Here is an 11,466-nt window from a genome sequence, read left to right as displayed (position 1 = left end):
GGGCAAGAAATAGGTGGCGGAGAAACAGAATGGACGTGTTGTATTGAGGAAATGATAAGTATGGGAGAGGAGAGAATGGGAGAGGGAGGAGCGATGGAGTGGAAAGGGAACAGAAGAGAGAGGATAATGAGGAGGAGACGAGGAGGAGGATAAGGAGGAGGAAGAGGAGGACGGCGAATAGGAAAATAAAGTAAAGTAAGTTTGGAATTATTGAGAGAGAGAGAGAGAGAGAGAGAGAGAGAGAGAGAGAGAGAGAGAGAGAGAGAGAGAGAGAGAGAGAGAGAGAGAGAGAGAGAGAGAGAATCGAACGCTTTATTAAGTAGGTGTGTTGTGGTGAAAAGAAAGAGAATGAGATAGGATTCCATGAACAAGAGAGAGAGAGAGAGAGAGAGAGAGAGAGAGAGAGAGAGAGAGAGAGAGAGAGAGAGGGGGGGACAGCATCCAGCATCTCATCCCCTCACCATCTGTCTCCCCTCACTTCCTCTCTGCTATATTACTCTCCCCTCACCCAGCTACCCTCTTCACATCTCTCCCTTCATCTATCTACCCTCTCCCATCACTTCCCCTTCCCTTCCATACTTTTCTCTCCCAACATATCCCATCATACACCTCCACTTCCCTTCTTTCTCTCTTCACTTCCCTATCCTTCCCTTCCCTCTATCAGTCCTGTTCATCCTCCTCCTCTTCCTCTCTTCCCATCACCCAATCCTTCCCACTGTAGCTTACTCTCCTCTTCCACATTCTCCTCCATCCCTTTCTCCTCTTCCTTTCTTCCCCATCATCCAATCCCTCACTTCGTACTTTACTCCCCTCTCTTACTCCTTCCATATCCTCTTCTCCTCTTCCTCTTCCTCTTTCCCTTCATCCAGTCTCATTGTACATTACTGTCTCTTACTCACCCCTTTCACATCTCCCATCTCTCTTCCTCCTCTTCCTCTTTTCCCCTCATCAAATCCATCACTCTGTACCTTTCTCTCTCTTCTTACCCCTTCCACTTCCCCCACCATCCCTCCTCCTCCTCTTCCTCCTCCTCCTCCTCCTCCTCCCCAGTCGAGTAAATCATATCACCCGCCTTTTACCTCCTGGATCCGGCAAGGTAACGTTTAATACCTGTCCGCTTATTACGAGGGAAGGCAATAATACGTGTTTTGCCGCGCCCTTTTTACGTCTGGCTCGCTCCCCGGCTTGTTAGACGCGCGAGCACTGAGCGACGAGGCCTCCTGTCCATTCTTTCTGCGCCCTCCTAACGCTCGCTCCCTCTCCGCGGCCCTCCATGTCAATGTTTCACGAAGGGAGTAATTGATAGGGAGGTTCCGGAGCAAGTGTGTGGTGGTGGTGGTGGTGGTGGTGATGTGATTGTGTGTGTGTGTGCGTTGTGTGTGTGTGTGTGTGTGTGTGTGTGTGTGTGTGTGTGTGTGTGTGTGTGTGTGAATGAGTGCTTGCCTGGTTAGCTGGATGTTTTGTTTTGTTTGTTTGTTTGTTTGTTTGTCTACGTGTCTTTTTGTTGTTGATTTGTTGACACGTTTGTGCCTTTAAATGTGTGTGTGTGTGTGTGTGTGTGTGTGTGTGTGTGTGTGTGTGTGTGTGTGTGTGTGTGCTTATTTGATCTTTTGCTTTTTTTTTTTTTCTTAATGTGACTGCTTGATTATTCTTCTGTGTATTTGTACGTATCAGTTTTAGTGTGTTTTAGTCTATCTCTCTCTCTCTCTCTCTCTCTCTCTCTCTCTCTCTCTCTCTCTCTCTCTCTCTCTCTCTCTCTCTCTCTCTCTCTCTCTCTCTCTCTCTCTCTCTCTCTCTCTCTCTCTCTCTCTCTCATAATGTATTGCAGGTGGCCATTCATTTTTTCCATTAGTTTCTCTCCTCATCTCTTCATCTTTGCATTAGTCTTACCTTTCCCTTGCGTGTACCTTCAGTTTCCTTATTGACATCGTAAGCACCATGGATTTGCTCATCTCCAGTGGCGGCGGACTCTGCTGTTTGTTCTGCTCATTTGCTTTAACTCGTTTATTTCTCCGTATCTCTTCTTTTCTATCAGTCACTTGGTAATTCTCGTCACAGTTACTGTCAGTCTTCCAACTTTACCTTGGCGTTCTGTTGGCATGGGTTTTTCTTGCTGTCTTAGAATGCACACAGGGAAGGATGAAATAAATACGCAAATGTGAATTATTTGTTTATTTGTTCAAAAAATCTATGTACTAAAAATGGGTGAACCTTTATATTTTCGTCTATAACCGAAGAAAGGTGCATGAGTCCTCTTGCCGAGGCAAGTCACAGGGGACCGCGGCGCCGCTGCAGACCACGACCCGTTAGCTGTGGCCTGCCGCCAGCAGCCTGCCGCTCCTTGCTTCTTACTGGCCACTCGACTAGTGATTCAGCGTGGCAGGACAGCAAATGTGACCCCGGGGTTGGGAGGTCACACTTCATGGGTCTCAGGACCCCTGCGTCACCCTGAGTCAGGAGGGACCCATGCACGCTTCCCTCTCAGGTCACGTGGGTGGGTCGTTTGCCGCGAGTGGTTCTTACCGCTAGGACCTTAGGAAGGCATTTTGATTGGCTGAACGTGGCTGGCGGGGCGCCGGTGACTGGTGTGAGGCGTGACTAGGGAGTGTGTGTATGGGACTCGCGGCACACGACCTGCCTCCTGACAACTGCCTTCGCATTACTCTACATCTCTGTGAAAGACTTGTTGGTGTTTTAGATTTCACATTGTCAAACTGATCTAACAATGGCCGAGGTGGTGCGTGGCGACGGCCAGGGCGGCACGGGGCACCGACGCGGCCGCGTCCGCGGCTGCAGCTGCAGTTGCAGCTGCAGCTGCAGCAGCAGCAGCAGCAGCAGCGGCGGCGGCGGGCGGCGGTAGGTCCCCGTGGCCCTGCCGCTAATACTGTCACTCACAGTCTTACCAGTAAATACTAAACTTAGGCTTCAAGTGCATAACTTTAAGTTAATGGATCAAAGGTGAAGGAATGTGCCCACAGTACAATGCTATAGAGTCTGTACACTTTTATACAAGCTACGCTTATGTACAACAACACCATTTGGCACTATAACAGCACTATACCGTGTGCTAGAGTTACGTATGTATGTCTAAAGTGTATAGAGGTATGTATATGTATATATACATAAAAATATGTATTTATACATGTACCGGACGCGAAGACACTACAGCAGCTTGACCGTGACCTTGGCCGGGACGGCGCCCCGGGCCAAGGGAAGCCAGTCTGGGCGGGGCGAGGCGCCGCAGGTGCCCCCCCGCAGCCTCGCCCCCTGCGTGTGGTGGTGACGCCTGTGTACTGTACGTGGACAAGGACAGAGTCGCTCGGCCTCGGCAGCAGCGGGCCGCCGGGCTGCGCAGCGACGGTGTAACAGTTGTGTTTCGGTCACAGCTCTGGATCAGAGAGGCGTGCTCTGGTGCAGCACGGCAGACACAAGCGTATGACCCTTGCTGAAGGTGCAGTGGAGCCTCGTCCTTCACGGTAGAGGAGAGCGGCGCGGGCGCGCAGGCGCGGGGTTGGGGGGGAGGGGGATTCACTCCGCTTTTGGCATTGTACACTCTCCCGCGACACCCGCGCCCCGCGGCTGCTCGCCCTGGCACATTTTCGAAGCGTTGTTTGATTATCATCTGCATTTGAGCATTTTGGACCTGGCGGAGCATTGTCCCGCCGCGCCGTGGAGCAGCCCCGCCGGGCGTGGGTAATGAAATACACACTAGCGACTCCTGCTCTCCAGAGACGTGGTGCCTCGCCTGCCGCGCTGCCGCCCCTTCGCTAACACTAATGGGACGGCCAGCACGACCTTTGCAGTTTGTTTTACACAATATTACGTATTAGTGACGGGACTGTTCCCTCGGGGGTGGGCGTGGTGCGCGGGCACTTGTTTGGCCGCCAGCCCAAGGGTGGACCCAGGGTGTGCCAGGGGCGTGGTGGTGTGCCGCGACCTGCTTGTGTGTAGAAGAGGCGTGATGTGATTGTCACGGCAGCAGCTGCCCTGCCGCCGGGTCTCCCCAGCCCCCCAAACCCTCCCCGCGGCTGCCAACTCCAGTCTGGCACTAACAGTGTATTTACAAGATGAAACGTAAGATGTCGTAGTGTCAGCATGATGTGCAGAGACTTCGGCAGAGAACGATAAACAGCTACCCTGAGGATCTCTATTGCTTTGAAGAACGGTCAGTGCTGCGGGACGCCGCTGGGCGCGTGGCGTGGCTGCGAGGGCGTCATTGTGATTGGCGTGTGGCGCAGCGCCGTGGCCAGGCATGAACACCTTGCTGAGGTGCACTGCCTCCCTCTCACCTTTACTCTCCCTCACCTCTCCCTCTTCTCATCTCTTGAAGACGCAGCCTCCCTCCCTCCCTTCCCTCCCCCCTACCCCACCGAGCCGCATCGGGACGTGCTCGTTCGTTCGTTCCTCGTGGCCACCACCGCACAGGATCATGTCGGCACGAGGGACACGCTCACCCACGCTCACCACTACCACTACCACTACAACCACTACTACCACTATCATCACAATACTGCCGCTACCACTACTATTCCCGCTAATGCCGACCCTGCGAGGAGGGACACTGAGATAAGGCATAACAAGGCGCTTCGAGTGCCGCCTCCCCCCCGCCCTGGACCCCCTCGTCAGGGCTCCGTCAGGCGGGTCTCTGTGGGCCTTGAGCCTCGAGTCTCAGGTGTGGACTCGACCAGGTGGATGTGAGTTTTTGGCGACGTGCGTGTTTGCTCCACTAAGCTTCCCTCCACCAGACCCGGGCACCGGTCCTCCCGCTGCCCGGCCTGGCGAGGTGCAGTACACGCCTGGGACAGTCGCCAAGTAACACTCTGCACTCACTCCTACGGCCCTTAGCGTCTTCCCTCAATCTTGGGTCCTCCGACGGGCTGCCAGTCATTCAGTGCTGTATTGAAGGATCGCCAGCATATCAGGTGACTAGACTGAGAGAACCTAGGAGCGCGTGAGTGGAGCGTGTTCACTGACGCCTGGCCGCGGCTGTGCCTGCTGTCAACTCACCTGCCTTACAGCTACTTAACCTTATGGTCGAAGGTGACTTACTGCATTAGGACTAACAGAGGAACAAGGTCGTTCGGCGATCACGTGACAACTATAGATACTTTTTTTTAACAATGGTATTTCTACTCTGTGTATTTATGTGTAAGTAGATAGTGTACAAAACTAACTGACATGGGCATACACAGATACACGCGAACATAAGCAGCGCGTGTCCGTCACTTGTCTGTTAAAGGGACTTTTTTTTTTTTTTTTTTGTAATTTTTCTTGCCTCGACAATTAATTATCTTAGACTAAAGAAATTAATAAATAAAAACAAACAAATTCAGTTATCCTTGGGCATAAACGTGAAGGCTGGCACACACACACACACACACACACACACACACACGAGTGAAGCAACTTTTCGAAGCCTCATTTCTGCCACTGACGCTTCGGAACACTGTGTTAAGTCTCGGTGCTTCAACTCAACCAAACACGGACTTTAAGGACTTGATTTGCGTCCACCGCTTTGTGTGTGTGTGTGTGTGTGTGTGTGGTGCCGGCTAGGGTTGGGGGATGGGGGCGGAGGTGGGAGAAGTGGCGGGGGCGGGACGGGTTCGAATGGGACAGATTCACACGGGTTCACTTGTGTTCATTGTTAACTTGGACTTGAATCCTCTAAATTTTAAAGGAAATATGTATTTAATGACAGGGCGGAGAGGAGAGAGGGGTGGATAGGTGGAGGAAGGAAGAGGAAGAGGAAGAGGAGGAAAAGAACTTAACACCAGTCATGAAAAAAAAAAACAAAAACTAATAAATATGAACTAAAACTACACAGATATCAGGATGTAGGAAATGGGCGCCTTTGAAGGGTATGTGCTTGGAGGGAGGAATGTGGGCGTGCTGGGGTGGGCGTGGGGGACCTGAGGTACTATCGGGCAGGAACTAATGGGCGGGAGCTAGAAGTAGTGGGCAGGATTGTCGGTTCACCAGGTGCGGCTTTGTAACGGGAAGTAACACATATTGGGCGGGTTGTGCGGGGTGGCGGGCGGCGTGACCATGTGGTGTGTGGGCGGCGTCATGCGGGCGTAGTCCCCACTGATGGAGGACACGGGCGGCAGGCAGGCGGCGGAGGCAGAGGATACGCCGCTCACCACTACAGGCTCCGTCATCATGGGGGAGGAGCAGCCGCCCCCCAGGTCACTGATCACGTGGGAGCCTGGGGGAGGAGTACAGAGGGTTAGAGCGCGCGCACACACACACACACACACACACACACAAGTAACATAAGTGGTGTTCCTGGTATACATTGATTATTGGTTTATTTATTTTAGTCGGGAGAAGACAAGAAGACAGGACTGTGCGTGTGTGTGTGTGTGTGTCTGTCTGTCTGTCTGTCTGTCTGTCTGTTTGTTTGTTTGTTTGTCTGTCTGTCTATACTCATTATTTTCCTGTTTTTCATCTTCATAATACCCCACAAAAACATTCACTTACTCATTTACTCATTCATTTAGTCAGTCAGCTTCTCAGTCAGTCAGCGAGAAAGTCACTCAGTCATTCATTCAGTTAATCAGTCACTCATACGTCAGTCCGTCAGCTTCTTCCTTCCTCCCTTACTCAATCTCTCACTCACTGACTCACTCACTCACTCACCGGAGAGATGTACGGAACCGGAGTAGGAGGTGGGCGTGTGGTGGTGATCGGCGTGGTGCTGGTCGGCGTGGTGCACGGGTGGGGGCTGCGAGGTAAGGGGCGTGGACGAGGGCGTGGACTGTGTGGCGCCATCCTGGTCGTCGCCCGTGGGACAGGGCTTGCCGTCCTTCACCAGCACGGGCACTGCCACACGCCGCGGCGATCCCACTGACTGTTTCGGCAGGAGGAGGAGGAGGAGGAGGAGGCAGAAGACAAGAAGAACAAGACAAAAAGAACAGAAGAAGAAGAACAAGAACAAGACAAAAAAGCAAGAAGAACAAGAACAAGAAAAACAAGACAAAGAACAAGACAAGAAAAACAAGATAGAAAAAACAAGACAAGAACAAGACAAGAGCAAATAACGAGATGGAAAGGAAAAAAAAGACGAAAAGAAGGAAAATAATAAGAAGAAGAAATAGGAGATGGAAAAAAAAGACAAAAAAAAGGAAAAGAAAAAAAAACAAGAAAAAAAGAACAAGAAGATAAAGAACAAGAAGAAAAAAGAACAAGAAAAGAAGAAGAAGAAGAAGAAGAAGAAGAAGAAGAAGAAGAAAAGGTTAATTACATAAACTCAACAAGATGAAACAAAATGAAAATCTACTAAAAATCTGTCCTCTTAAGTAGTAAAAAGCTTTGGAATTCACGTGATATTTTTTAACAAGTACACAATAAGCGGTGGACATGGAGATGGAACGCACACAGTTTATTAGGGAATGTGGGGAAGGAATGCACAGGGAAATGGGGGGAGAGGACACATGGGGAGACAGATATAAGAGGAGTAAGAAGAACAGGGATAACTAGTAACATAGAACATTACTTTGGACATTGAACAAGTGAAGAACATCAAGTTGGACACTGAAAGGATTAGTGAACACAAGGAGATAGGAATACTAAGAACAGAGATAATTAGTAATATAGGCTATTAATTTGGACACTGAAGAACAAGTGAACAGGTGAACACAGCGAGAGATGGACATAGGGAAAGAATAACAGGAATTACGCCAGAGTACATTGATAGGATTCAGGGACAGTGAGGACAGATAGACATTACATAGGGACATTTAAAGACTTAGTTAGACACAGCAAGGGACACAGGGGACAGGTGGACACGGGATTCTTACCTGTGAGGCGGACGTGTTTTGTTCGGACATCGCCTTCTCCTTGGCCGCCCTCTTCATCTTGTACCTGTGATTCTGAAACCAGATCTTCACCTGCGGGAGAGACGAGACGCAGGTGTGAGGGTGGTGGTGGTGGTGGTAGTGGTGGTGATTAGGTTGGTGATGTGATGGTGTGGTGAATTGTGTTGATATGGGTACTTGATCTGAACACACACACACACACACACACACACACACACACACACACACACACACACACACACACAGTCCTAAAGAATAATGTATTATGGAAAAGTAATTATTATTTCTACATACTCTAGTTTGGTTATGTATTTGTCTTTCTCTATAACTATTTCTCTACCTACGTTATATATTTGAACAGTCTTAGTTACTCTTTTGGTATCCACACAGTTGGTTTCTTCATTAGTAGCGATCTAAAGGTAAACTATCCATCTCTCTCTCCTGATTCCTTTACCCTTCAACCTTCCTCTCGTCTCATCTCGTCTATTCTCGTCTCATCTCGCCACTTGCTCTTTTAACGCCAGCATATATTTTTTTTAATATTGTCTTTTTGTATAATTTTTTTCTTTGTTGTGTCACTTAACGCGACGCGGGTGTGAAGCTTTTTAGGCGACATTCCAGCATTCGTTAGCGAGCGCGGCGCCTTTTTGCTGCCAGCCCGGGGAGGTTCAATTAAGTGTTGCTTGAAACTTGCTCCTTTTTTTCGACCAAATCCGACAGCAACTGACGCATAATGGGCGACAGAGCCAGCCAATCAAAATTTTTACCGATATGCCTGATAACTTTTCTATTTCTCGCTATTCTTTGTTTTTTTCTTTATCGTTTTGCTGTTTTACCTTTTTCCTCCTTTTTTTTTGTTTTTTTTACATACGAAGTTGCGATTCGATCCCGTTCAAATCTGGAAAATTGTAGATGAATTTTGTTTTTATAAGTTACTTTTATTATTGGTTTTCTTTACTTTTATTTTTGGATTTCCTCTTGTTTTTCATCAGTGTTATGTTGCTTTTATATTTGCGCTGTTCGCTAAGATATAGAACTTGGCATGCAATGAATAACGTATGGAGTTTCTTCTCTTTAGTTATTTGTTAAGGAATGTGGACTGTTTTTACCCTCCTCCTCCTCCTCCTCCTCCTCCTCCTCTTCTTCTCAATTGAACGACGGTACGAAATTATCTCTCGGTGGATCATAAGCCTCGTGAAGATGGTGCTATATTCTCTCTCTCTCTCTCTCTCTCTCTCTCTCTCTCTCTCTCTCTCTCTCTCTCTCTCTCTCTCTCTCTCTCTCTCTCTCTCTCTCTCTCTCTCTCTCTCTCACACACACACACACACACACACACACACACACACACACACACACACACACACACACACACACACACTGAAGGGTAAAGGCCACATCCTTGATCAAGCTTGACGTGTGCAGTCAGGCAGGACTTGATGAGGAGGGAGAGAGGGACCAAGGGAGAGAAGAGGGAGGGAGAGAGGGAGAGAGGGGCAGAGGGAAGAAGGGTCAGGGGTGGAGAGGAGACCGAAAAGGAAGGGAAGATCCAACAGTACCAAAGAGGAAATAAAAGAAAAGGATATAAAAGGGAACTTTGATAAGAGATAAAATATAATAGAGAGAGAGAGAGAGAGAGAGAGAGAGAGAGAGAGAAGAGAGAGAGAGAGAGAGAGAGAGAGAGAGAGAGAGAGAGAGAGAGAATATTTGACGATAACTGATATAAGAATAAGTACTTAAGAAGAATTAGATAAGTATAAAAAAATGAGAAGGGATGATAAAAGATGACAAAGGAATTAAGAGATAACTGGAGGGAACTAATCTGCGAAAAAAAAAAAAATGAAAAACGGAAATGAAGACTAGTACAGATTAAAAGTAATGGGAGAAATAATGAAGAAAAACAAGATTAAATAAACAAAGACGATTAGAAGAAAGGAAGAAGAAGAAGAAGAAGAAGAAGAAGAAGAAGCGGGAGGAGAAATAAATAAGAAAACCAAGACGATAAGGACGAGAAGAACCAACAGGAGGAGGAGTAGGAGGAGGAGGAGGAGGAGGAAAGGTCTTCATTGTAAGCTTCTAGTTCTTGTTGGTGGAGAGAAGCGATGACAAAGCGGTTAGTGGTGTGGTGAGGTGGAGCGTGAGGCGACCCGACGGGGGGTGAGGAGGAGGAGGAGGAGGAGGAGGAGGAGGAGTGGTGGTGGTGTCTGTGTGGGAAAATGCTGTGTGCTCTTGTTATATTCTGATGCTGAGCTGGTGATGTGGCAATAGTGCTGTTAGGTTAGGTTAGGTTACGTTTGGCAATGACTGTGTGTGTGTGTGTGTGTGTGTGTGTGTGTGTGTGTGTGTGTGTGTGTGTGTGTCTGCCGCTTAGTGATGTGGTTAATTCTCCCTTCCTCCTCCTTTTCCTGCTCTTTCCTTTAGTCTTCCTTTTACTATCAGAGAAAATGACAGGAATGAAGAAAGTTAAGAGAAGTGGAAGTAAGAAAATGATGGCAAAAAAGGAGAAATAAAAAGAGAAAGGTCGAGAGAGAGAGAGAGAGAGAGAGAGAGGAGAGAGAGGAGAGAGAGAGAGAGAGAGAGAGAGAGAGAGAGAGAGAGAGAGCACCAGTGGCTGCCAATAAGGAAGACCTGGATGGTTTTAATAAAGAACTCCCGCCGACGATGATTGTCTGGCAACAGGTAATAATCTCTCTCTCTCTCTCTCTCTCTCTCTCTCTCTCTCTCTCTCTCTCTCTCTCTCTCTCTCTCTCTCTCTCTCTCTCTCTCTCTCAAGGATAAAATATATATGCCGCTCTGTATTTAAAGTGTGAGCGAACAAAGAAGGCAGACAGGTGGAGCGTGGGCGGCTCACCTGTGTGGGCGTGAGATGGATGTGGTGGGCGAGCTGCTCTATCTCAGGTGCGCTCAGGTACTTCTGCTGCTTGAAGCGTCGCTCTAACTCGTACACCTTCAGGAGGGAGGGAAGGAAAGGTGTAAATGAGAAGTGGAAACAGTGCTGAATTCTAATACGAAAACTATATATATATATATATATATATATATATATATATACTCGTATATATATATATATATATATATATATATATATATATATATATATATATATATATATATATATATATATATATATATATATATATATTATATATATATATATACATATATATATATATATATATATATATATATATATATATATATATATATATATATATATATATATATATATATATATATATATATATATATATATATATATATATATTACGTTTCCTTTATCATATTGAAAGAAATATTGAGTTGTTGGGTTGAAGGAGCGCTACATTTTCCTCCAGGAAATAGAAGAAACCAAAGGAAAAGAATATGAAAAAAAAAAAAACAATCCTTATATTTAATGGGGAAGCTCAGAGGAGAAAATTACTATGCTTCCTGTATCATGTTCAGAAAAATCTTGAGTTACGTTGGTAAAGGTTTGGAAGGAGCGCTACTTCTCCCTCCGGCAATCTAACATGAGATAAGATCCACTTGTATTGAGAAGGACGCAGGTAATCTTACCTGTCCTGGTAATGAATGGCTGGCTTACCTGCGCCTGAGTGAAGAGAACTCTGCGTTTCCTTCGCTGGGAGAGAGGGAACTGCATGGCCTTGTTGTC

General features: G+C 47.3%; 1 protein-coding gene across 1 annotated transcript in view; it reads right to left on the bottom strand.

The window, feature by feature from the left end:
• Positions 1-2,157: 2,157 nt before the first annotated feature.
• Positions 2,158-11,466, bottom strand: part of LOC135111709 (homeobox protein Nkx-2.1-like) — a 9,826-nt gene continuing 517 nt past the window's right edge. Inside the window, exons 1-5 of the mRNA XM_064025331.1 lie at positions 11,398-11,466; positions 10,666-10,761; positions 7,800-7,889; positions 6,640-6,850; positions 2,158-6,205 (exon numbers count right to left, since the gene is read on the bottom strand). The exon at positions 11,398-11,466 is cut by the window's right edge and continues 517 nt beyond it. Coding sequence (XP_063881401.1) covers positions 5,973-6,205; positions 6,640-6,850; positions 7,800-7,889; positions 10,666-10,761; positions 11,398-11,466 — 699 coding nt within the window. The 3' untranslated portion in view covers positions 2,158-5,972. The remainder of the gene's footprint in view (positions 6,206-6,639; positions 6,851-7,799; positions 7,890-10,665; positions 10,762-11,397) is intronic.

Source organism: Scylla paramamosain, chromosome 22 (assembly GCF_035594125.1).
Source record: "Scylla paramamosain isolate STU-SP2022 chromosome 22, ASM3559412v1, whole genome shotgun sequence".
NCBI lineage: Eukaryota > Metazoa > Arthropoda > Malacostraca > Decapoda > Portunidae > Scylla > Scylla paramamosain.
This window is presented reverse-complemented; position numbering and strand designations above follow the sequence as displayed.